Source organism: Macaca thibetana, chromosome 19 (genome assembly GCF_024542745.1).
Source record: "Macaca thibetana thibetana isolate TM-01 chromosome 19, ASM2454274v1, whole genome shotgun sequence".
Lineage (NCBI taxonomy): Eukaryota > Metazoa > Chordata > Mammalia > Primates > Cercopithecidae > Macaca > Macaca thibetana.
In genome coordinates this window covers 41,324,751-41,350,110 of record NC_065596.1, presented here as the reverse complement: position 1 = coordinate 41,350,110, position 25,360 = coordinate 41,324,751, and the positions used below count along the sequence as shown (strand labels likewise).

Below are 25,360 nucleotides of genomic sequence, written 5' to 3'. Positions count from 1 at the left end.
ATAATCTGTCATGGGAGTTTTAAGAAAAAAAAAAATCAATGGCAAGTCTATATACCAGAAACAATGAGAAAATTATATTATATTTTATTTTATTTACTTTTTTTTTTTGAGACTGGGTCTCGCTCTGTCACCCAGGCTGGAGTGTAGTGGCATAATCATAGCACACCGCAGCCTCATCCTCCTGGGCTCGAGTGATTCTCCTACCTCAGCCTACCAAGTAGCTGGGACTACAGGCATGTACCATCATGCCTGGCTAATTTTTTATTTATAGTAGAGATGGGGTCTCGCTATGTTGCCCAGGCTGGTCTCAAACTGCTGGGCTTAAGTGAGTCGCCTGCCTCGGTCTCCTTAAGTGTTGGGGTTACAGGTGTGAGCCACAGCACCCGGCCTATATTCTAAAATTAATGTCATCTAAGAAAACCACAAAACATAAAAGTACCTAGAAATAAAATTAACAAAAGATATGTAAGACTCTAATTATAAAATATTATTAAAACCATTTCACAAGACTCAAATAAGCAGAGTTATTTAGAGGCAGAGGAAGACTCAATACTGTGAAAATGTCAACTTTCCCCAAATTGATCAAAGGTGTAGTGCATTACAAATCATTATCCCGGCTGGATTTCTACAGAACTTGATCGGTCAATTCTAAAATGTATATGAAGCCAAAGCCTAGGAACAGCTAAGACCTTTCTAGAGAACAGGACCATGGTAGAGGAATGTGACTTACCAAGTATCAGACATTACTAGAATGCAGTCTTTAGGCGGTATGGTTTCAATAGACAAACAGACTGGCAGATTAGAAAGGAGAGCCCACAATAGACCAACATATATATATACGGAAACTTAATTTATGACAACTGTCACTGAAGTACAGAGAAAGGAGGACTGTGTAGTAAGGAAGTCTGGCCTTTGTCCTAGCTCTTGGGAAGTAACCTCTAAACACTTCGAATTTCCTGAGTGATAGGAATGTCTTTGTTATTTATGGTGGGCCCCTAAGACCATGTCTGTTAGTTTATGCTCATGAGATGACTAGGGCTTGGGGCTGGCCACACCTACCTCTACCATGTAATCGGTCTTGGGACTTTGAACCATGTGATATCAGCTTGACTTTCAGGCAAGGAGGGAGGACAGATGCTGGAAACTGAGTTCGTGCACATGGAAAATGATTCAATCAATGATGCTTATGTAATGAAGCTTCAGTAAAAACTGGGCACTGAAGCTTGAGTGAGCTTCTCTGGTTGACAATACTCTGGGTGTACTGCCAAACATCAATACTGGGAGGCTAATACAACCCAATGTATCCTTTCCCTGTTATAAACGTGACTGTGAATATAACAGCTTTCAGTGAGTTCTGTGAGTCTTTCTACTGCATGATTATACCTAAGGGTGGTGGTGGTGGAAACACCTGAATTTCTAGCTAGCTGGTCTGAAGTGAGAGTGGTCATGGGAACCCCTTAAGTTGTAGCTGGTGCCTGAGTGATGGCATCTTGTAGGGACTGTTCCCTCAGACCCTGCAGTTTGCCTAATCCTTTACAATAAATTGCCTTTTCAATAAATGATGTTTCAGATATTAGTTATCCAAATGGAAATACCATACCCTACAATTAATTCCAAGTGAACTGAAGACTTAAAAGGCAAAATAATATCATTTATAGAAAACAGGGAGAATATCTTTACTCTTAGGAGAGGAGAGATTTCATACACAAGATGTAAATAAATTAAAGAAAATAGCGTTAAATATGATGGCATTAAAATTGAGAATTTCTACCATCATTTAAAGGTTAAAGTAAGAAAGCATGCACAGCACATATAACTGACAAGGACAACAATCCACAATACTTAAGAAATGCACACAAAGCATTAAAAGGAACAAAAACTCTGGAAATATAAAAATCAATAGAAAAATCAGAAATGACATAAAATTGTACTTCAGAAAAGAGAAAACATGAACGCCAATAAGCATGAAAATGGTGGTGGGGGGGCTCAACCTCATTTAGTACCAAAATACGCAAATTTGAAATCAAAATAATATATATCAACTCATACCCAAGTGTGGAAAGATTTACAAGTTTAATAATACCAAGTGTTGGTGAGGACACGAAGTAAAAGGAATAGTAAATGAGTATAGTAAACACTTTAGAAAACAGATGGGCAATGTCTAGTAAGGCTGAAAATGCATATAACCTATGAGCTAGCAATTCCATTTCTAGTTACATATTTACAGAAATTCTTGCACAGGATACAATAAGAGGAGTTCAAGAATGTTCACAGGAGTAATATACACAATATCAATGAAAAAATGTATTCATACAATGGATGGCTATACAGTAGGATAAGTTTGCAAGGTGAATGAATCTCTTGAACACTTGTTGGAAGACAAGTAACAGAGTTGCAGAAGAATCCAAACAGTATGATTTCTTGACATCAAATTAGAACAGGAAAATAAACACATATGGTTAAGACTGTAAAGAAAAACAAGGAAATGCAAAACACAAAATTCAGAATAACAGATATCTCTGACAGCTAAAGAAGGGGATTTGGATTGGGATGATCAAAGCACACATGGGATTTCTTTTTTTTTTTTTTTTTTTTTTTTTTTTTTTTGAGGCGGAGTCTCGCTCTGTCGCCCAGGCTGGAGTGCAGTGGCGCGATCTCAGCTCACTGCAAGCTCCGCCTCCCGGGTTCACGCCATTCTCCTGCCTCAGCCTCCCGAGTAGCTGGGACTACAGGCGCCGCCACCACGCCCGGCTAATTTTTTTGTATTTTTAGTGGAGACGGGGTTTCATTGTGTTAGCCAGGATGGTCTCGATCTCCTGACCTCGTGATCCGCCCGTCTCGGCCTCCCAAAGTGCTGGGATTACAGGCTTGAGCCACCGCGCCCGGCCCACATGGGATTTCTAACATTAGCATTCTACCTCTTAACATGGGTGTTCAGTCCCCCTTAATATGTTAAACATGTTCTACTATTCAATATTTAATAAAAGCAGTTTTAAAAAGACAGTTACAGGCCAGGCGCGGTGGCTTATGCCTGTAATCCCAGCACTTTGGGAGGCCAAAGTGGGCGGATCACCTGAGGTCGGGAGTTTGAGACCAGCCTGACCAACATGGAGAAACCCCGTCTCTACTAAAAAATACAAAATTAGCTGGGCGTGGTGGCACATGCCTGTAATCTCAGCTACTTGGGAGGCTGAGGCAGGAGAATCACTTCAACCCGGGAGGCGGAGGTTGAGGTGAGCCGAGATTGCACCATTGCACTCCAGCCTGGGCACCAAGAGCGAAAAAAAAAAAAATACAGTTACAATATAGTATGATAAGGACTATAAGAGATACAGTAATTGAGACCAAGAGCAACCACAAGACTGACGCAGGCTTCATAGATGCTGGTTCTTGACCTAGGTTCAGTAGAACCTAGAGAAAGGGGTGGCAATGGATAAAAGCCCTTCTTGTGTTTCTTGTACAATGGAGGCATGAGATAGACTGTGCATTCTGGGAACTGCTAGTAGTTTAACATCACTAGGGTAAAGTCAGAAGGGAGTGGAGAGATGAGGCTGAAAAGAAGGATCAGATCCTGAGACATTTAGACTTGTTCTCACAGATGAAATTAACTGAGGGGTTTTTAAGCAGGATATGTTGCCTCCCATTAAAAGAATCTTGTTATAGGAAGTAAGAAAATAGTGACTTACTTAGGTTGAGGGGTGTGGGGAAAGTTTCACGTAACATGTAGAAAATTAACTGGGACTTAGAAAAGGAACAGAATTCCAACCAGCAGAAAACAGATTGAACAGCACTCCAAATAGAGAGAGCAGAAGATGGAGACCAATTGCATCCTGTGTTTCTGAGGAGCAGAAAGTTAACTGGGATAGCTGATGAGGGGTTCTGAGGGAGGAGTAGAGAGAAGTGATGTTGGAGAACTCCATAGGAGTCAGGACAGGAAATGTTTTGAATGGCAGGTTATACCTGCCAGGACTAAACACATCATCTTTGCTCACAACTTTACTCCAATGCTAGGCTTTGTGCTCTGCTAAATACAGAATGTGCTTTTTAATAAACACACAATGAATGTGAAAGAGCTGGAGATTTATCCTGAAAGTAACAGGCATTCACTGAACAAAATTTAAAAGGTGACATCACTGGACTATCTTAGTGGCAAAGAGTAAAAGTGGAGCCAGGGAGCCCAATTAGTTTAATGTAGCATCTACTCCCACAAGGCAAAAGACAGTGGAGTGAGGCCCTAGTGCATAAGCTCACAGAACAGGAAAAGAAAAGAAGCAATGACACTGGGCACTTCACTGGATGTTGGGGAGACCAGAAGGTAGGAGCTAGGGGACCCCAGGTCGCCAGTGTAAGTGCAGGTGAATTTCCAGTATCATCACATTCCCCAAACTGAAATTATGAGGAAGTCCATGGTCACAGAGCTAGCAAATGGCAGAAATGGGCTAAGATTCTACCCTTTCATCACAGTGCACAGCCTCCCATTAGCAGGGACAAAGGGCAATGAATATTTTCAGGAGAGAAGACACAGGGAGAAATAGACAGTGAAGGGTTGAAGGGCAAGGGGAACTGAAGCCTCCTCCCCGCCGGTGTGCAGGAAATGGATGGGGAGGGGTGGTGATCTTCTGATAATCTTAGGAAGATTTTGGCCTCTACAGGAATGGGAAGAGAAACTCAACAAATTCTTACAGAATTCTGAAGAAAAGTTAAAGAGAAAGAAACAGATTAATTAAGAATAGAAAATATGTTTCTTTAATCTTAGAGTGAAAGTAATTCTTGATGACTGGCCAGAATTAATGAAGTAAGTGCTACATCCAGACCTATCCGGAAAAAAAAAAAAAAAAACAACCCTTAAATTTCACATCCTACAAATACCATGCCACTCTTTAAAATATGTTACTTCAAAGTCGCATAAAAAATCTAAATAAAGAGCGCGGCGCGGGGCCGGCGGCGAAGGTCCAGGGTGGAATCGACTTCGCTGCGGCTGCCGACGACCCCCACCCGGCCGGCCGCCTCCGCAGACCCACCTTGGCCGCGCGGCAGGGGGCGCGCAGAGCCCCGAGGGAGCGAGTCCCCGTGCGTGGCGGCTAGGCGGCTTTCCTCCTTGAGAGGTCCGGCTCCCGGCTCTCCGGACCCGCCTGGCGTAGACAGCGGCTCCCAGGAATGGCTTCGGTGGGCAGCGGCATGGAGGAGGTGCGCCTGTCGGTACTGACCCCCTTGAAGCTGGTTGGGCTGGTGTGCATCTTTCTGGCGCTGTGTCTGGACCTGGGGGCGGTGCTGAGCCCGGCTTGGGTCACAGCTGACCACCAGTACTACCGTGTGTGGGAGTCCTGCCGGAAACCCGCCAGCTTGGACATCTGGCACTGCGAGTCCATGCTCAGCAGCGATTGGCAGATTGCTACTCTGGCTTTACTCCTGGGCGGTGCTGCCATCATTCTCATTGCATTCCTGGTGGGTTTGATTTCTATCTGCGTGGGGTCTTGAAGGCGCGTTTCTATAGACCTGTTGCGGTCATGCTTTTTGCAGCAGTTGTTTTACAGGTTTGCAGCCTGGTCCTTTACCCAATCAAGTTCATTGAAACTGTGAGCTTGAAAATGTACCATGAGTTCAACTGGGGTTATGGCCTGGCCTGGGGTGCAACTATATTTTCGTTTGGGGGTGCCATCCTTTATTGCCTGAACCCTAAGAACTATGAAGACTACTACTAGAACCAATAGTCTCAAAGTAAAAATAACCACCACCATCCAACAAAAGGATTACGTCTGCATCTTTTCTAACTTTCTATTTTCTAAAACACTTGTGGAGCATCAAGCAGTTTGCTCAGTTGATTTAATCTTTTTTGCCTTTTGGCTGTCAACATCATAACCAGCTTTTACATCCATTTTAGAAATCTGCACAAATTAAGAGAGCTGATTAGACAGGCAAATGCTGCAAACTTCCAATATGTTCATATCGTTTTTCTTGACAAATGAAGGGTCTGTATGACAGCAACCATTGTGAGAAACTAGTTGGAATGAGATTTGCCTCAGTCTCCTATTGCCTGTAGGGGAGCAGTTGGCATAAGCAACATTTAGAAGTTCCTTTGTGCTGACAAGGATTCCACTGTTAGAGCCCTTACTGCTTGCTTATCCTACCCAATGACTACATTGGCTGTTGGTTGTTTGCTTGAATGAGCCCTTGAAAAATGAACTGCCCTTCAGCATCTAATGGGAGTTGTGAATGTAACTGGTTAATGGTACACATTCCACCTTCAAGAATACTCTTTTTAATGGGAGGTTATGCTTTGGCAATCAGCATCTCCCTGGGAGGAGAGTCAAGACTTGGAGACATGTGCTTCTCATTATGTGGTTAGAAATTGGTGCCTCAGCCCTATCTAGACTGGGGAAAAATTGAGGATCTCTGTTTTTCCTGGGGCAAACAGAAAGAAATCTGCATGAGTTGCTTTTGTACCCTTTAAATCATTTGCCAAACATTGCAGCAAACAAGTGTGCATATGTAACAAGCTTCCATGTTTTTATAGAAGGTGAGCCATTAGTATAAATGGTAATTAGTTGTTCCTTAACCCTCCACATACATTGCCTATTACACATAAAATTAATATTTACTCTAGTGAAGTGGTTTGAACACTAACCTTGTATGCATTGTTAAGAGGCTTAGATTGTTCATACTTATTGGTACCTTAAAGCTTTTGCTCTATGTTCTTTACTGTTTCACTGGAAAGTGTTAATAGAGTTGCCTAAGAATAAAAATTGAAATGGTGTTAATCTGAAAATTAATGATTCTCTGTAAGCACTGTAGTTGAAAGAAGAATAGCAATTAGGATGATCATTTTGTGTAAAATTCGTTAAAATAGAAGGCTATTTTTTTTTGCAAGTATTTTAAATGTCTTCATTTTTTTAAAAAAAGGAATAGCGATAGATTTATATAAATATCTAAATGTCTCAGTAGAGGAGTAGAATTCATCTGGTTATCACCTGGTCCTCTGAAGTTAACTGATGGGCTAACCGATTTGTGCACACACTTAGGGTGGATTTATGTTAAGGGAATTACTTACTGACTGTTCAATGGAAGGAAGTATTAATAATAGGGAATAAGTTTGCAACTAATCTCATGCTGCAAACTTGTGTTAATTCTGTTTCATATACAAATTTGGATAGCTTAATTATAAACATATTTTTCTATCAAATATACAGTTCTAATATAAAAGTTATAAATAATTATTTTTGTTAACAAAGACACTAAAACGTATGTTCTGGTTTTGGCCCTCTTGCAGAAAGAAACATTAGAAAAATTACTTAAAAAGTAGCTATGTGTTACTGTATTGCAAAATCTGTTAAGAGCAGGACCACATCGATAGTATTTAATAATTTGTTTTACCTCCCAAAGCACAGTTCTACTTTCAGCTAGTCTTAAGAATGGTTGCCAAAAACAGCCGCCAAAAAAAAAACAAAAAAAACCTACTTTATTATCCAAATGCTAAAAAACACACTTATGACTTTTCTATAAAATCACAAATATGAAGTACCAGGTTTAGTCTTACTTTAGCAATGATAGACAAAAGCGAATAAATACATCATAGACAGAAACCTTTATAAAAATATACGATTCTGTAAAGAATCATTAGAAATTATGAGTGGAAATTTTCCAGAAAGATAATATTATAGAGTCTTTTGAAGCAAGTTTTTGAGAAATAGTAAAATGTGGGGCAGACTGTCTTGCAGTTAATTGCATATTGTCAGAGCAGCATGAGAAATACAATATTTGGATAGGGATTTCAGCAACTAAACATTCTCTGTTCTGAGATCTCTTTATTCCTGAATAATGAAAGAATAGTAGTTTGGTGCTGACACTAATGAGTCACTTCTCTTGGTCCTACTAGAGGATGCAGTGTCCTGTTAAACCAGTATCACATCTTATTTATTTATTTATTTATTTATTTATTTTTTGAGACGGAGTCTCGCTCTGTCCCCCTGGTTGGAGTGCAGTGGCGCGATCTCCGCTCACGGCAAGCTCCGCCTCCCGGGTTCCCGCCATTCTCCTGCCTCAGCCTCCTGAGTAGCTGGGACTACAGGTGCCCGCCACCGCGCCCGGCTAATTTTTTTTTTTTTTTTTTTTTTTTTGAGACGGAGTCTCGCTGTGTCTCCCAGGCTGGAGTGCAGTGGCGTGATCTCGGCTCACTGCAAGCTCCGCCTCCCGGGTTCACGCCATTCTCCCGCCTCAGCCTCCCAAGTAGCTGAGACTACAGGCGCCCGCCACCACGCCCGGCTAGTTTTTTGTATTTTTAGTAGAGACGGGGTTTCACCATGTTAGCCAGGATAGTCTCGATCTCCTGACCTCGTGATCCACCCGCCTCGGCCTCCCAAAGTGCTGGGATTACAGGCTTGAGCCACCGCGCCCGGCCATTTTTTTTTTTTTGTATTTCTAGTAGAGACGGGGTTTCACCATGGTCTCGATCTTCTGACCTTGTGATCCGCCCGCCTCAGCCTCCCAAAGTGCTGGGATTACAGGTGTGAGCCACCGCGCCCGGCTAAACCAGTATCACATCTTGAGTCTTACCAAGTTTTCATTCTCTGTCAATATGACAAGCTCAAAGTGACAGGATATGTTATAGGTTGAGGCACACATATTTGCAGTTTACTGAAAACTAGATTTCTTATGTGACTTTTTTCCCTTCCCAGCAAAGAGCCCTATGCTATATTTCTACCATCACTGATATTTGGAAGTGTTTCATTACTAACAATCTCAGTACAACATGAAAATTGTTGCTTCTCATCTGAATTACAATTTTGTCTATCAGAATAAACACAAGTGAAATTTTCACCTACATTAACATTATGTCTTTGCAGCTTTAGGTTTGTTTGATGTGTTCTTAAGCAGAATTGTTAGCCACAAACCCACTGTTAGATATCTATGGATATAGAGCTATATCTATAGATATAGGTATACACACACATATATACTCACACATATAGCATAAAATACTCAGCAGGGCTAGTTATTCCAATTTCTTGCACAATTATTTAGCTTTTTGTAAGTTCAACATGTAAATTTTAAAGACATAAATATAGAGAGACTTATGTGTGTGAATATAAATGATATATATGGATTAGCATGTACCTGTATATTACTAAACATGCAATGAACTGACTGGTAAGTGACGTCTAATTGTATGGCTAGCAATGTAATTTATTCAGACTGTATTTTTGTACAGAGCAGCGCACTCTAACCTATGCCTCTGTGTCCTCTTTAATGCCTAAAACTGTGCCTAGAAATTTCATCTGTCTTAAAAAATAAAATATACTTCATGCTGTTTATGCAAAAAAAAAAAAAAAAATCTAAACACTCCAAATTTGGAATTTTATAGCCAACATTCTCTGGTCAGATTATCACAGGAGATACCTTGAAGACTAGATTGTTTGGATAAAAGACAAAGCATTTTAGGAAAATATAAAAGTAACTATTCTTTTTTTTTTTTTTTTTTTGAGACGGAGTCTCGCTCTGTCGCCCAAGCTGGAGTGCAGTGGCCGGATCTCAGCTCACTGCAAGCTCCGCCTCCCGGGTTTACGCCATTCTCCTGCCTCAGCCTCCTGAGTAACTGAGACTACAGGCGCCCGCCACCTCGCCCAGCTAATTTTTTGTATTTTTTAGTAGAGACGGGGTTTCACCGTATTAGCCAGGATGGTCTCGATCTCCTGACCTCGTGATCCACCCGTCTCGGCCTCCCAAAGTGCTGGGATTACTGGCTTGAGCCACCGTGCCTGGCCAAAAAGTAACTATTCTATTTTTGTGGTAAGACAGACCATCCGGCATAGCATAAAGGGAAAAAAATTTAAGAAAAGAGTTGATTTATCTGAATACATTTCTGAAAACTAGATGAATCTAAAAGCACACAAAATAGATTAACTGTGAAAAAATATTTCTAAAACAACTTATAAATGACAAAAAGAAAATATGCTGAACATATGAAATGCTTAAAATAAATTTTAAAAGATAGCATTCTTTGACAAGTGGGCAAAGGAAGTCAGTAGGTGATTTCGAAATCCCAGCTCTACCATTTTTTTTTTTTTTTTTTAGACGGAGTTTTGCTCTTGTTGCCCAGGCTGGAGTGCAATGGCACAATCTTGGCTCACCGCAACCTCCACCTCCCAGGTTCAACCGATTCTCCTGCCTCAGCCTCTGGAGTAGCTGGGATTATAGGCATACACCACCACTAATTTTGTATTTTTAGTAGAGATGGGGTTTCTCCATGTTGGTCAGGCTGATCTTGAACTCCCGACCTCAGGTGATCCACCTGCCTTGGCCTCCCAAAGTGCTGGGATTACAGGCATGAGCCACTGTGCCTGGCCAGCTCTACCATTTTTAACTGTGTAACTTTGAGGCGAGTGACCTGATTTCCTCAGTAGTCAACTTAGAATAATACTCTATTTCATCGAGTCTGAGATGTCACTGATTACAAGGCCCTTATAACTTTATATACTAGGAAAGAAAAAAAAATGCCATCAGTGAAACTATGACTTGCCAAGAATTTTTGTAAAGCCCATTTTGATTTCAGAGAGGTTAAAATGTGGAAAAAAGTGCATCAGAGAATTAATGAAATATAGTCATACCTCTCTAATAGGGTTGTTACATGGATTAAACAAGATCACATCTGTAAAGAACGTCCAACTATAAGTGGCTCAAAGTGCATGCTCAATAAGTTAGCTACTTCTATTAGTAGTATGAACCCACTCTGAAAAAAACAAAAAATCACATGACCACACATACAAGCAGACAAAATAATGTGAAAACATTAATAGTGACGATCTGGATGGTGGCACCATGGATAGGTGACTTAAACTTTCTTCGTGACTCCCTCAAGTTTTCGAACTTTTGCAAAAATTGTATATCACTTTAATCATAAGAGGGCATTCAGGTTATTTCTATCTTGAGGAAAAACTATCTGGAGATAAAGTGGACAGGTAGGCATTCCAGGCTATAAGAAATTGAGGCCAGGCATGGTGGCTTACGCGTGTAATTCCAGCACTTTGGGAGGCCGAGGCGGGGAAATCACAAGGTCAGGAGTAGGAGACCAGCCTGACCAACATGGTGAAACCCCCGTCTCTACTAAAAATACAAAAATAAGCTGGGCATGGTGATGCATGCCTGTAGTCCCAGCTACTCAGGAGGCTGAGGCAGAAGAATTGCTTGAACCAGGGAGGCGGGGGTTGTAGTGAGCGCAGAGCATACCACTGCACTCCAGCCTGGGCGAGAGAACAAGACTCTGTCTCAAAAAAAAAAAAAAAAAAAAAAAAAAAAAGGCTTGGCGCGGTGGCTCATGCCTGTAATCCTAACACTTTGGGAGGCCAAGGCAGGCGGATCACGAAGTCAAGAGATTGAGACTATCCTGGCCAACATGGTGAAACCCTGTCTCTACTAAAAATACAAAAATTAGCTGGGTGTTGTGGCGTGTGCCTATAGTTCCAGCTACTCGGAAGGCTGAGGCAGAAGAATCGCTTGAACCTGGGAGGCGGAGGTTGCAGTGAGCTGAGATAGTGCCGCTGCACTCCTGCCTGGCGACAGAGCAAGATTCCATTGGGAGGCCGAGGCGGGCGGATCACGAGGTCAGGAGATTGAGATCATCCTGGCCAACACAGCGAAATCCCGTCTCCACTAAAAATACAAAAAATTAGCCAGGCGTGGTGGCATGCGCCTGTAATCCCAGCTACTCAGGAGGCTGAGGCAGGAGAATCGCTTGAACCCAGGAGGCGGAGGTTGCAGTGAGCCGAGATTGCACCATTGCACTCCAGCCTAGGCAACAGAGGAGACGCGATCTTAAAAAAAAAGAAAGAAAAAGAAAGAAAGAAATCGATAAGCAGGCCAGGCAAGATGGCTCTCACCTGTAATCCCAGCACTTTGGGAGGCCGAGGCGGGTGGATTACCTGAGCTAAGGAGTTCGAGATCAGCCTGGGCAATATGGCAAAACCCCATCTCTACTAAAAATACAAAAATCAGCTGGGCGTGGTGGCATGTGCCTGTAATCTCAGCAACTCGGGAGGCTGAGGCAGGAGAATCACTTCAACCCAGGAGGCGGAAGTCGCAGTGAGCCGAGATCACGCCACTGCACTCCAGCCTAGGCAACAGAACGAGACTCTGTCTCAAAAAAAAAAAAAAAAAAAAAAAAAAAAAGATAAGCAAAGCCTATTGCATATTGCATATGACCATGGAGGGGATAATGTAGAAATTAGTGAGACTGAAAAAGCTAATTCTGTTCTTCAATTTCCCTGCCAAATCACTGAGGCATGTTCTCTGTCAACACTGTTGTGAGCATGAATAAAATCCAGGGAAGTGGAAATTCTATATCAGATGAGACAATGTTTGCAAAATAGCCCTGGGCTGCTTTAGGAAAATGCTCCATAAATGCAGTTTCCTCCCCTCTTCCCCTTTCTTCAAATCATGAATGTAAATCTTTTAGATAAATTTCTGAAATAGGACACTGTCCTGAAAACCAATAAGTCCTTTCCAAGAAGAAAATGTCAAATGCAACTTACCTCTGCCATCACTTCAGATGCACGGCAGTTCTCTCCTCTTCTGGATTCCTAAAGAAAGATGTGGGAAAACATTAAGAAGCCGTAAGACAACAATCCCTCCCTGAACCTCTCGGGAGGCCAAACTCCTACCCCACCCCAGGCACTGAAAGGGAGACCAAAGAAGCTGCAACCCCACCGCCCTCTGTCATCCTCACAATGAAGTGCAGGTGACCTTAGCGGCCCAGACAGGAGTCCTGGGAGGGCCCCCCTAGACCGTAGCCTTCTTCCTCCCTAAGAGACTAACTTGGGAAACTTTCAGGCCTAGCGTCTTACACTGAACCCAAAAGTGTGTGGCGCCAAGACACAGCTTAAGTGGACCCACCTGTCAGGGTCTCAAACTCCTGTCCTTTAGACTGGGGTCACCTTTATGGGCCTAGATCCCTGGTGGCTACTGGGTGAAAGAACAGAGAAGTGGATATAGCAGGAACTCCCTAACCCCAAACCCTAGAACCATTTCCACCCTCAACACACACTAGAGATAGACCCGTTGGCGGGAAGGCCATTCACAGAGATTCACTACCTACTTAGCAGTTGCAGTTGGAGTTTGGGTAGAAGGCCAGGACCCATCCACTGGGCCGACCCCGCCCAGCATATCCCCAGAATGTATAGCGAGGGTGTCCCGCCCCCTCCCAGGCCTCCCAAAGATGGGGTCGACAACCCGGCACCATGGGGCTCGCCCGCGCACACGCTCACACTTACATGCTCAGCCACACAGAATCCCGTGCAGACAGGGCTCCCACCACAGCCCAGCGGGCACATCGAGCACAGATCGCCAAGCACCTGTCGCTGGGCGCACAATCCAGGTCCGGGGAGAACTGCAGTCTTTTAGTCCAGCCAAGAGGACGCAGGGCCGCGATACCCCAGACCTCCTAACATTCCCAGCCCGCTCCTGCGCCAGCCTCACACCACACTCACTCCTTGCAGTCGCGCGGCCCCACACTGCCCTCTCCCGACCTGGGGGCCAGTAGCCCTGACACTCTCCTCCCATCCCGACTGCACTGCCCCGACACTCCCTTCCTTCCCCATCGCACAGCCCTGAGCTCCCTTAGCGGTGAAGCCCGGGCATGCAGTCCGCACATCTCCGAGAGCCACATGACTTTTAAACTCCAGACAACCCCAGTCCCGCGCCGGGACGCCTCACCGCCCCCTTCGGCGTGCTAGCACTCAGCTCTGAACAAGTTCATCCCAACCCAAGGAGCTCCGCAGCCCGGGACGTTCCAGCCCTTTGCGTTCCAACCCCCTCCAGGTCACGCGGACTAGCCCCCTTTGGCCGGAAGTGGTTGGGCCGCGGGCCCCCCTGGGAAATGTAGTCCAGAGGTGGGTGCGCCACCAGGGGCCTGGACCGCACCACGGTCACTGGCACTCACCGTCATGTCCAGTTCCCCGCCTCCAGTGAAGCCAAGGCCAGACTGCCCAGCCGCGCCAGAGCACCCTCCCAGGACCTGGGCAAATACACAGGCCCAGGCAGCAATAGGTGGCCGCTGACGGCTAGAAAAAGGCTGTGGGGCCGTGGAGGCTTCAGAAAAATGTTGCCGCAAACGCGGGAAGGGGCGGCCCGGCCCGCCGCTAGGGCTTCCAGAGTCGACGAAGTTAACCCGGCTGCAGCCGCCCTTGCCCCAAACGGAGGGTCAGGGAATGGGGTTTGTGTGTGTGCCCAGAGGCCTCTCAGAAGTGCAGTGAAAAGCCAGGGAGCAGACCACCCAGGGTTCCCTCCACAGGGAGCCGCGCTTTGGGGTGGATCAGAAGAGGGCGACTCCTGGCCATGCCACGAATTAGGAGTCGGCCCGGGCCTGGGGCTTCAATGACCTGGGCCACAATCCCGATAAAGACGGGTGGCTAAGTTTGGGCTGGGAATTCATTCCCCAGCCCAGGTTTTCTGGCATCTCAGCATTTAAGTCACTAATGTCTGCTCGGGCCGGGCCACAGGCTGGCCTGGAGGGCGTCAGGGAAACGACCTGGCCTAGCGGTTTGGGGATGTGGCCTAGGAAAGACTGAAGCGGGGCAGTCACAGGCTCAGGATGCCGAAGGGACTGGAGGAGGATGAGGGATACTTGGGTCTGCAGTGGAAATAAAAGAAAACCAATGTAATGGGCTGCAACGTCATTATTTCAGGATTAAGTTGCAGATGAATATTTAATGACAGAAGTACGTTCGAGAAATACTTTAGGACGTGGAAAAGTGTAACTAAAATAAACCATGTATACTATATTTTAAAATGTTACGGGCCTGGCGGCGGTGGCTCATGCCTGTAATCCCAGCACTTTGGGAGGCCGAGGAGGGTGGATCACAAGGTCAAGAGATCGAGAGCATCCTGGCCAACATGGTGAAACCCTGTCTCTACTAAAAATACAAAAATTAGCCGGGTGTGGTGGCATGTACCTGTAGTCTCAGCTACTCAGGAGGCTGAAGCAGGAGAATAGCTTGAACCTGGGAGGCGGAGGTTGCAGTGAGCCGAGACTGTGCCACCGCACTCCAGCCTGGCGACAGAACGAGACTTAGTCTCAAAAAAAAAAAAAAAGAGTTATAAATAGGTTGGGCGCAGTGGTTCACGCCTGTAATCCCAGCACTTTGGGACGCCAAGGCGGGCAGATCACGAGGTCAGGAGATTGAGACCATCCTGGCCAACATGGTGAAACCTCGTCTCTCCTAAAAATATGAAAATTAAACCAGCGTGGTGGCGCACACCTGTAGTCCCAACTACTGGGGAGGTGCATTCCAGCCTGGCAATAGAACGAGACTACATAGGCACTTGGGCAATAATAGCTGTAAAGTTAATTGTTAACAGTAGTTAATTTCTAGGACGTGTAATTGTGACTTTTTTTCTTTTCAGTTAAAAAGTAGTCCCTTATATTTTTGACCATTATAGTTTCTTTCTTGTGAAACATTACTTATAACATTTCATTAAAAAAAAATTCTTAAGGATTTCTAGTTTACAAACTAGAAAACAAAATACTGGACCAAAATTTAAAAATCCAGAGTTTAGTACTAAAAGATAAACTAAACACAAGACTGATAAACAAGAGCAAAATAAAGCAAAAACATTAGAAATGCACAAAAAACAAAAAGCAAAACAAAACCAAAAAAAAACCATAGAGTTTAAAAGATTTTTTTTTTTTTTGGAGACGGAGTTTTGCTCTTGTTGCCCAGGCTGGGGCGCAGTGATGCCATCTCAGCTCACTGCAACCTCTGCCTCCCATTTTCAAGTGATTCTCCTGCTTCAGCCTCCCAAGTAACTGGGATTACAGGTGCCTGCCATCACAACTGACTGATTTTTGTATTTTTAGTAGAGACGAGGTTTCATCATGTTGGCCAGGCTGGTCTCAAACTCTCGACCTCAGGTGATCTGCCCCCCTTGGCCTCCCAAAGTGCTGGGATTACAGGAGTGAGCCACCGTGCCCAGTCCCGACTTTAAAAGAATTTTGAGGCTGTTATGTACAACTCTATAACCATGGTAAAGGAAATTGTAGATTTTCTAATGAAATTTAAATCACTGATTTCTACTAAGAAGTAGAAAATCTGAACAGTATTTAAGATACTTTAAAGTATGTACAATTGAAAAGGTCCCATACCTAGGTGGTTGTAGCTGAATTTTAGCTAATTTTTGAACTAATATTATTCTATTTATATCTAATTTACATATGCTATCCAATGAATTTTTGTCTAAGTGGCATAAAATTTATTAAAGACATGGCTTGGCATGGTGGCTCATGCCTGTAATCTCGGCAGTTTGGGAGACCGAGGTGGGAGGATCACTTGAGGCTCGGAGTTTCAGACCAGCCTGGACAACATGGCAAAACCCCCTTTCTACAAAAATTAGCTGGGTGTGGTGGTGCACACCTGTATTTCCGGCTACTGGGGAGGCTGAGGCTGGAGGATCACTTGAACCCAGAGGCAGAGGTTGCAGTGAGCCAAGATTGCGCCACTGCACTCCAGCCTGGGCAACAGAACGAGACTGTCTCAAAAAAAAAAAAAAAAAAAAAAAAAAAAGAAAAAGAAAAAGAAAAGAAAAGAAATAAAGACAGGCCAAAAGAAGAGTATTATCATTTGTGGTTACTGACACAAAAGTTTCAAATAAAAGGCTGATTTCAATAATGTATAAAATGTATACAGTATGTCAAAGGATTGAGAGGAAAAAGAAATTCACGAATGATGCCAATAAGATGAAGTGGTAGAATAATGATCCAAGATGTTCAAATCCTAATCCCCAGAACCTGTGAATATATCTTACATGGCAAAAGAGGCTCTGCAGCAGATATGCTTCAACTAAGAATCTTGTGATGGAGGCTGGGCATCGTGGCTCATGCCTGTAATCCCAGCACTTTGGGAGACCGAGGCGGGTAGATCATTTGAGGTCAGGAGTTTGAGATCAGCCTGGACAACATGGTGAAACCCAGTCTCTACTAAAAATACAAAAATTAGCCAGGCATGATGGTGCGTGCCTGTAGTCCCAGGTACTTGGGAGGCTGAGGCAGGAGAATCACTTGAACCTGGGAGACAGAAGTTGCAGTGAGCCAAGATCACGCCACTGCACTCCAGCCTGGGTGGCAGACTGAGACTTGATCTCAAAAAAAAAAAAAAAAAAAAGAATCTTGAGATGGAAAGATTATCCCGGACTACTGAACAGGCCGAACAAGGGTCCTTAAAAGAGGAAGGCAGAAGGGTCAGAGTCAGAGAGAAAATCATAACAACAAAAGGGAGAATGTGCTTTGAAGACAGAGGAAGGGGCCATAAGCAAAAGAATGCAGGCAGCTTCTAGAAGTTGGAAAAGACAAGGAAATAGATTCTCTCCTAGAACCTAGAGAAAGAAAACGATTGGCCAGGCGCGGTGGCTCAAGCCTGTAATCCCAGCACTTTGGGAGGCCGAGACGGGCGGATCACGAGGTCAGGAGATGGAGACCATCCTGGCTAACACGGTGAAACCCCGTCTCTACTAAAAATACAAGAAAATTAGCCGGGTGAGGTGGCGGGCGCCTGTAGTCCCAGCTACTCGGGAGGCTGAGGCAGGAGAATGGTGTGAACCCGGGGGTGCGGAGCTTGCAGTAAGCCGAGATCGCGCCACTGCACTCCAGCCTGGGGCACAGAGCAAGACTCCGTCTCAAAAAAAAAAAAAAAAAAAAAAAAAAGAATACGGTTTTATGACACCTGGATTTTAGACCACAGGACTCATTTCTCACTTCTGACCTCAGTATCTGGATGAAGAAATCTTCCTTCAGCAGGAAGAGGTTGGAATGACCTGTCATTCATCAAAAAACCATATCCTTGATAAGTCTGTCCTTCCTTACTTGAGATATTTTCTTTCACTCTCTTCCAACTAGGATATAGAACTTTTGCATTCCTTCTCCCGAAGCTTCCTCTCTTATGGCAACGAATCAGAGAACTGGTTCTTTAGTTCTGTTCCAGTGGGGTCTTTGGGTACGTCCCCAATCACCTCAGTGCCTTCCCACTTTGTAGACACATTTATTTCATTGTTTATTTTGGAAAGTTTCAAATCTCCAGAAGCATTGAAAGAATACTACAAAGAACTCTTATTTGGGCCGGGCACGGTGGCTCACGCCTGTAATCCCAGCATTTTGGGAGGCCAAGGTGGGTGGATCAGGAGGTCAGGAGATCGAGACCATCTTGGCTAACACAGTGAAACCCCGTCTCTACTAAAAATACAAAAACTTAGATGGACATGGTGGCATGTGCCTGTAATCCCACCTACTCAGGAGGCTGAGGCAGGAGAATTGCTTGAACCCAGGAGGCAGAGGATGCAGTGAGCCGAGATCCTGCCACTGCACTCCAGCCTGGGTGACAGAGCAAGCCTCTGTCTCAAAAAAAAAACAATAACAAAAAAAACCTCTTATTTGTGCTTGTCCCCTAGATTCACAAGTTGTCAACAATTTGCCACTTTTGATTCTCTACCATTTGAAAATAAATTCAAGTATCATTATACTTCTGTACAAATTTTTTTTTTTTTTTTTTTTTTTTTTTTTTTTTGAGGCAGGGTCTGGTTCTGTTGTCCAGGCTGGAGTGCAGTGGTGTGATCTCAGCTCACTGCAACCTCTGCCTCCTGGGTTCAAGCGATCCTTCCACCTCACCTCAATCAGTGTGCAGAGTAGCTGGAACTACAGGTGCATGTCACCACACCCAGCCACTGTGCTCAGCTGAGTGTATCTTCTAAGGGCGTTTTCCTACCATATATCACTAAACAGTGTGTTTCACACATATGTCACTAAACACAATATCATACACACCACACAACACAGTGTCTCACGCTGACATCCCATGCATATCTAACCACATCATGATCACACTCAAGGAAATTAACAATAATTCCACAATTCATCCATGTTTAAATGTCCCCAAAATGTCTTGTATGTGTTTTTCTTTAAGCAGGACACAATCCAGGTTATTGCATTACATTCTTCTCTTAAGAATCTAGTCTACTTGTTCTACCAAATGTCTCACATTCTGGGTTTGTCGAGTTTTTCCTCATGATAAAATTTAGGTTAAACATATTTAGTAAGAATACTACATAGATGACTCCAGGATAACCACATAGATCACACAAATAGACACATGAAATTTGGTCATTTCACTATTAGCAATGCTAAATTTGATCACTTGGCTAAGGTGGTAATGGCCATGTCTCCATTGTTATTTTCCCCTTTTTAATTGGTAAGTAACCTGAGGGATGATAACTTCAGACCATATGAATCTCCTTTTTTCTAACAATCATATGCGTGTGTGTGTGTGTGTGTGTGTGTGTGTGTATATATATATATTTTTTTTTTTTTTTGAGACAGAGTCTCACTCTGTTGCCAAGCTGGAGTGCAGTGGCACGATCTTGGCTCACTGCAACCTCTGCCTACTGGGTTCAAGCGATTCTTGTGCCTCCCAAGTAGCTGGGACTACAGGCACCTGCCACCACGCCCGGCTAATTTTTGTATTTTTAGTAGAGACGGGGTTTCACCATGGTGGCCAGGATGGTCTCTATCTACTGACCTCGTGATCCACCTGCCTTGGCCTCCCAAAGTGCTGGGATTACAGGCGTGAGTCACTGCACCTGGCCCATATGCATATTTAATATAAGGTATATGTTACATTTTCATGTAAATTAATATGTGTTACTCTTTCATATAAATTTGTATTTTTCTTTCATATAAATATGAATAATGAAATTACATTTTCTATGTGTACTTTCTACTATGTGTGGATATTATGGTGTACAGCTGACACACATATATACATATTATTCTTCAGTGTTGGATAATTGATCCATGTTATATGCTTTGTAGGACATCTTAGATATTTTATGGGATAATTTCAAATACAAACAATTTTTTATTTTGTTCCTGGGTTTTCAATTTAGCCCACAAGAAAATACAACACCACTGTTAACAGATATGCATTTTCATGTTGTTGAGATTCTCCATCATGCCCAGTGTTCCATTCCAAGCACTAATAGGGCAAAAACACCTGTCTTGGAGAGAAAGATGGGATTCTTTACTGTGGACATCATGATCTGCCATGGAGACAGGACCATTGTGGTGAAACAACTCATTATGCTTTTGCCTGATGGCAAACTGTCCTGCCTTATGAGACTTTAAGGAATTGGGTATCATGGAAAGCTTGTGTGAAGGTCTTTATGAATGATGGTGGGCTATTGCCAGAAATAGATGAGAAACGTTTTGTATCAGCAGCCAGCTTCTGTAGTCAGTTTGTATCAGTCTGGATACAGTCAGGAAACAGAAACTACAAAGAAATTTTCTTTTTTTTCTTTTTTTTTTTTTTTTGAGACAGAGTATTGCTCTGTCACCTAGGCTGGAGTACAGGGGTGCTATCTCAGCTCACTGTAATCTCTGCCTCTCAAGTTCAAGTGATTCTCGTGCCTCAGCCTCCCAAGTAGCTGGGATGACAGGCACGTGCCACCATGCCCAGCTAACTTTTGTATTTTAAGTAGAGACGGAGTTTTATCATGTTGGCTGGGCTGGTCTCAAACTCCTGACCTCAGGTGATCCACCTACCTCGGCTTCCCAAAGTATTGGGATTACAGGCGCGAGTCACTGTGCCTGGCCCAAGGAATTTAAACAGAATTATAATATAAAGAATTATTAAGCAATGATAGGACAGAAACTATAGGGGCATGAGGAGACCTCTAAAAGGCCCTTTAGAGCTGAGGGAAGAGTACCCAAGAGAGAACATACTTGGAAGGAGGTCTTTCCCAAGGGTGAGTTTCAAACCTCACTGAAGATGTGGTTGTAGCTCACTGTGATGCTGGAGAAGTTTGCTATGTTGCCAGGTACTCAAAGATAGTTGGAGGTCAGGAGTTCGAGACCACCCTGGCCAATGTGGTGAAACCCTGTCTCTACTAAAAATACAAAAATTAGCTTGGTGTGGCCACGCGCACCTGTAATTCCAGCTACTTGGGAGGCTGAGGCAGGAGAATTACTTGAACTGGGAGGCAGAGGTTGCAGTCAGTCGAGATCACGTCATTGCACTCCAGCCTGGGTGACAGAGCAAGACTCTGTCTGGAAAAAAAAAAAAAAAAAAGTCCTTGATCACACACAAAACTGGGGGGATGCCATAATGGTGGAGAAAGCATTCTGTAAGTCCATGGTTGTGACGCTGGCAGCAGCATTATGGGCAAGAAAATAAAATCTATATCCAGAATATCTGTTTATACTTATAAGAATGAATCTCTGTCTAATCCATGGTAGAACAGACCTAATGTAATTGGCCTTCTACCAGGTGACTGGCTGGTTCCAAAAGGGAATGCTGCTATATCAGGGACTCAATGCTGGTCTCTGCTGTTGACAAAAATTAAGGGAAATGACTGTGCTAGCTGATTATGTCCCTTTTATTAAGGAAGAAAATGCTTTCAAATACCCATTACCCCCAAATATTTTTGCTTATATCTCACTGGCCAGATTTATGACGCATGGTAGTCCTCAAATGGAAGGCAGACAGGCAAAGAGATAAAAGGATGTCCAACTTGTCCTTTTATAACAGCATTAATCACACCCATGAGTGTGGAGCTCTCACGAGCTAATCACCTTGTAAAGGTTCCACCTCTTAATACTGTTATAATGGCAACTAAATTTCAACATGAATTTTGGACGGGACAAATATTGAAACCATAGCAATAATCAAAGATTCCCAAGAAAGTAGGATAACATTTACATCCTTAATGAAAATTTCAAGCCCAGTTGTACAAGTCTTTGTATAGATACAAGTCCCTCCTATAGCACTTGCTTGTCCCCAAAGACTAAAGACCATTGTCACAACTAGGAGAGCGCAGAAGGTAATTTTTTTATTTAGAGGTGATGCTCTTCCACCTCTAACACTGGAGGTATCAGTCACCTCAGGGGACATGGTTGTCATCTGCTACAAGCTCCACCACCTCTTGTATCTACTTTCATTTCATTATTTTGTTTGTTTATTTATTTATAAGAGATAAGGTCTCACTCTGTTGCCCAGGCTGGAGTGGTAATCATGGCTCATTGCAGCCCCAACCTCCCGGGCTCAAGGATCCTCCCATCTCAGCCTCCCAAGCAGCTGGGACTACAAGTGTGTGTCAAAACATCCGCCAAAATTTTTAAAACTTTTTTGTAGACACAGGGTCTCACTATGTTGCCCAGGCTGGTCTTGAACTCCTGGGCTCAAGCAATCTTCCCATCCTGGCTTCCCAAAGTGCTGGGATTATAGGCATGAGCCACTATGCGTGGCTCACCTCATTATTTTGACTTAAAAGATCAGATAGGCTCAGATACCTCATATTTCAGAGAACACTTAATAGGTTATCCTCGGCCTCCAGTACTTGTTTCTTTAAAGGATATCCAGAAACAGCAGAAATCAAGCTTGGGTTCTGGACACCAGGAGATCTTACAAAGTTACTGTCCACTACGTAACAAGAAAGTAATTATTTCACACAGGTTCAGAAGCGAATTAACAAATGTTTATGTGACTTGGGCCTTTCTTTCTGTCTTTCTTTTTTTTTTTGAGACTGAGTCTTGCTCTGTTGCCAGGCTGGAGTCTAGTGGCGTAATCTCAGCTCACTGCAACCTCCACCTCCCAGGTTCAAGCGGTTCTTCTGCCTCACCCTCCTGAGTAGCTGGGACTACAGGCGCCCACCACCACGCCCAGCTAATTTTTGTATTTTTAGTAGAGATGGGGTTTCACCATGTTGGCTAGGATGGTCTCGATCTCTTGACCTCATGATCTGCCTGCCTCAGCCTCCCAAAGTGCTGAGATTACAGCTGTGAGCCACTGCGCCCGGCCAACTTGGGCCTTTCTAATACATGAAAAGGTATTGCCAATGTTAAAAAACAACTCTGAAATAGGGCACCAGTCATAGCATAGCCCTCTACCAAACTCATTTAATAGAGACTGTATTGGGAGTATCTCATAAAATGCTGTTCATGTTGCTGTCAGTTGTTAAATTTAGTTACAGGAGAAACAGCAGCTGGTTATATGTTAACACTGAAATGTCTTTAGGACACGGTCATTAATTATGCCCCTGGAGCAGCTGTTGAGGCTTTGCTTTGCCATTTATTTTGGCACTCTGCCCAAAGCCTAGTGCAGCTGACATTCATCAGTGTGCGTACATAAAATTGCCACTGGGTTAATATTTCCATCGTTTATCAAGCTAAGAAAAATGAAGCTACTGAGATTGAATTGACAGGTCTGAAATTAAGAATTTTCATAAAATTCATATTTCCTATACTACCTAGCCAATCCAATCCTTGGTATTTATCCAAAAGAAATGAAAACATACATCTATACGAAGAATTTTTACACAAATGTTCATGGTAGCCTTATTTTTGATAGCCTCCAAACTGGAAACAACCCAACTATTCATTAACAGGTGATTGTGGTACCATTATTTAGCAATGAAAACCGATTTAATAAAATTATGGATGAAAACTTCCAAAGCCTAACAAGATATTCAGACATCCAGATACAGAAGGCTCGCAATACGCAAGGAGATAAAATGCAAAAAGTTTTTCTCCATGGCACAATTATATTCACATTGTTTCAAGTCAAACAAAGATAAAGAGTGAATCCTTAAAAGAAAAAAAAGCATCTATAAGACTAATAGAGGATTTCTAAGCAGAAACCTTACATGTCAAAACAAAATGGGATGATATATTTAAAGTGCTAAAAATAAATAAATAAATAAAACTAGCCAAGAATGCTACATCCAGCAAAATTATCCTTAATAAACGAGGGAGAAATAGTCCTTTCTAGACAAGCAAATGCTAAGGAAATTTGTTACCACTAGACTGGCCTTATAAGAAAAGCTGAAGGCTGGGTGTGGTGGCTCACTCCTGTTATCTCAGCACTATGGGAGATTGAGGCGCGTAGATCACTTGAGGTCAGCAGTTTGAGAATAGCCTGGTCAACATGGTAAAAGCCCGTCTCTACTAAAAATACAAAAATTAGCCATGTGTGGTGGAGCATGCCTGTAATCCCAGCTACTTGGGAGGTTGAGGCATGGGAATCACTTGAACCTGGGAGGTGGAGGTTGCAGTGATCGGAGATTGCACCACTACATTCCAGCCTGGGTGGCAGAGTGAAACTGTCTCAGAAAAGAAAAAAAAGAAAAAAAAAAAAAAAAAAAGAAAGAAAGAAAAGAAAGAAAGAAAGAAAGAAAGAAAGAAAGAAAGAAAGAAAGAAAAGCTCAAGGGGGTCTTAAACCTGGAAGCAAAAAAAAAATAACACTGTAACATTTACTATCATGAAAATAAGTGAAACTATAAAACTCACTGGTAAAGTAAACACATAAAGAAGAAAGAGAAAGGACTCGCATGGTACTACTACAGAAGTCTACCAAGCCACAGTGACCATAAGAAAACAAGTAAAAAAAACCCAAAAAACATAACACAACAAAAAAGGCTGGGCATGGTGGTTTAAATCTGTAATCTCAGCACTTTGGAGCCGGAGAGAGGAAGATCATTAGAGCCCAGGAGTTCAAGACTAGCCTGGGCAACACAGTGAGACTCCATCTCTATAAAAATAAAAAAAATTAGCCAGGCATGGTGGTGTATGGGGGGCTACCTGTGGGGCTCAGGTGGGAGGACTGCTTGACCCCAGGAGGTCTCAAAAAAAACCCAACACCCAAACCAATTAACAATATGATAGAGACAAAACTTCATATGTCAATAACAACTGTGAGCCAGGTCGGTGGATCACGTCTGTAATCCTAGCACTTTGGGAGGCCGAGGCAGGCGCATCACCTGAGGTCAGGAGTTTGAGACCTGCCTGGCCAACATGGCAAAACCCCATCTCTACTAAAATACAAAAATACCCAGGTGTGCTGGCACATGCCTGTAATCCCAGCTACTCGGGAGGCTGAGGTAGAATAGCTTGAACCAAGGAGGCAGGGGTTGCAGTGAGCGCCATTGCACTCCAGCCTGGGCAACAGAGTGAGACTTCATCTCAAAATAATAATAATAATAATAACTTTGAACATATATGGATTAAATTCCCCACTTAAAAAATAGAGAATGGCTGAATGGATTTAAAACAAAAATGATCCCCAAATATCCTACTTAAAAGAAACTCACCTTACTGGTAATGACACATATAGACTGAAAGTAAAAGGATGAAAAAAGATACTTCATGAAAATGGAAACCAAAAGTGAGCAGAAGTAGCTATACTTCTAACAGATTAAAGAGATTTTAAGTCAAAAAGAGTAAAAAAAAAAAAGACAAAGAAGGCCATTATATAAACGTAAAGTGATTAAACCAGCAGTGGACATAACAACTCTAAATATCTATGCAGCCAACACTGAAGTACCCAGATTCATAAAGCA

General features: G+C 43.2%; 1 protein-coding gene and 1 pseudogene across 2 annotated transcripts in view; one reads left to right on the top strand and one right to left on the bottom strand.

Moving 5' to 3' along the window:
• The window catches only part of LOC126942013 (zinc finger protein 568-like), a 33,868-nt gene extending 20,031 nt beyond the window's left edge, over window positions 1-13,837 (bottom strand). Inside the window, exons 1-2 of one of the 2 annotated variants that reach the window (XM_050769041.1) lie at window positions 13,260-13,837; window positions 12,522-12,569 (exon numbers count right to left, since the gene is read on the bottom strand). In XM_050769041.1, coding sequence (XP_050624998.1) covers window positions 12,522-12,569; window positions 13,260-13,319 — 108 coding nt within the window. In that variant the 5' untranslated portion in view covers window positions 13,320-13,837. Of the gene's footprint in view, window positions 1-10,601; window positions 11,242-12,521; window positions 12,570-13,259 lie in introns of those variants that run through there. The other variant, XM_050769043.1, reaches the window with a different exon arrangement.
• On the top strand, window positions 5,128-5,962 carry LOC126942103 (transmembrane protein 47-like; annotated as a pseudogene).
• Window positions 13,838-25,360: the final 11,523 nt, after the last annotated feature.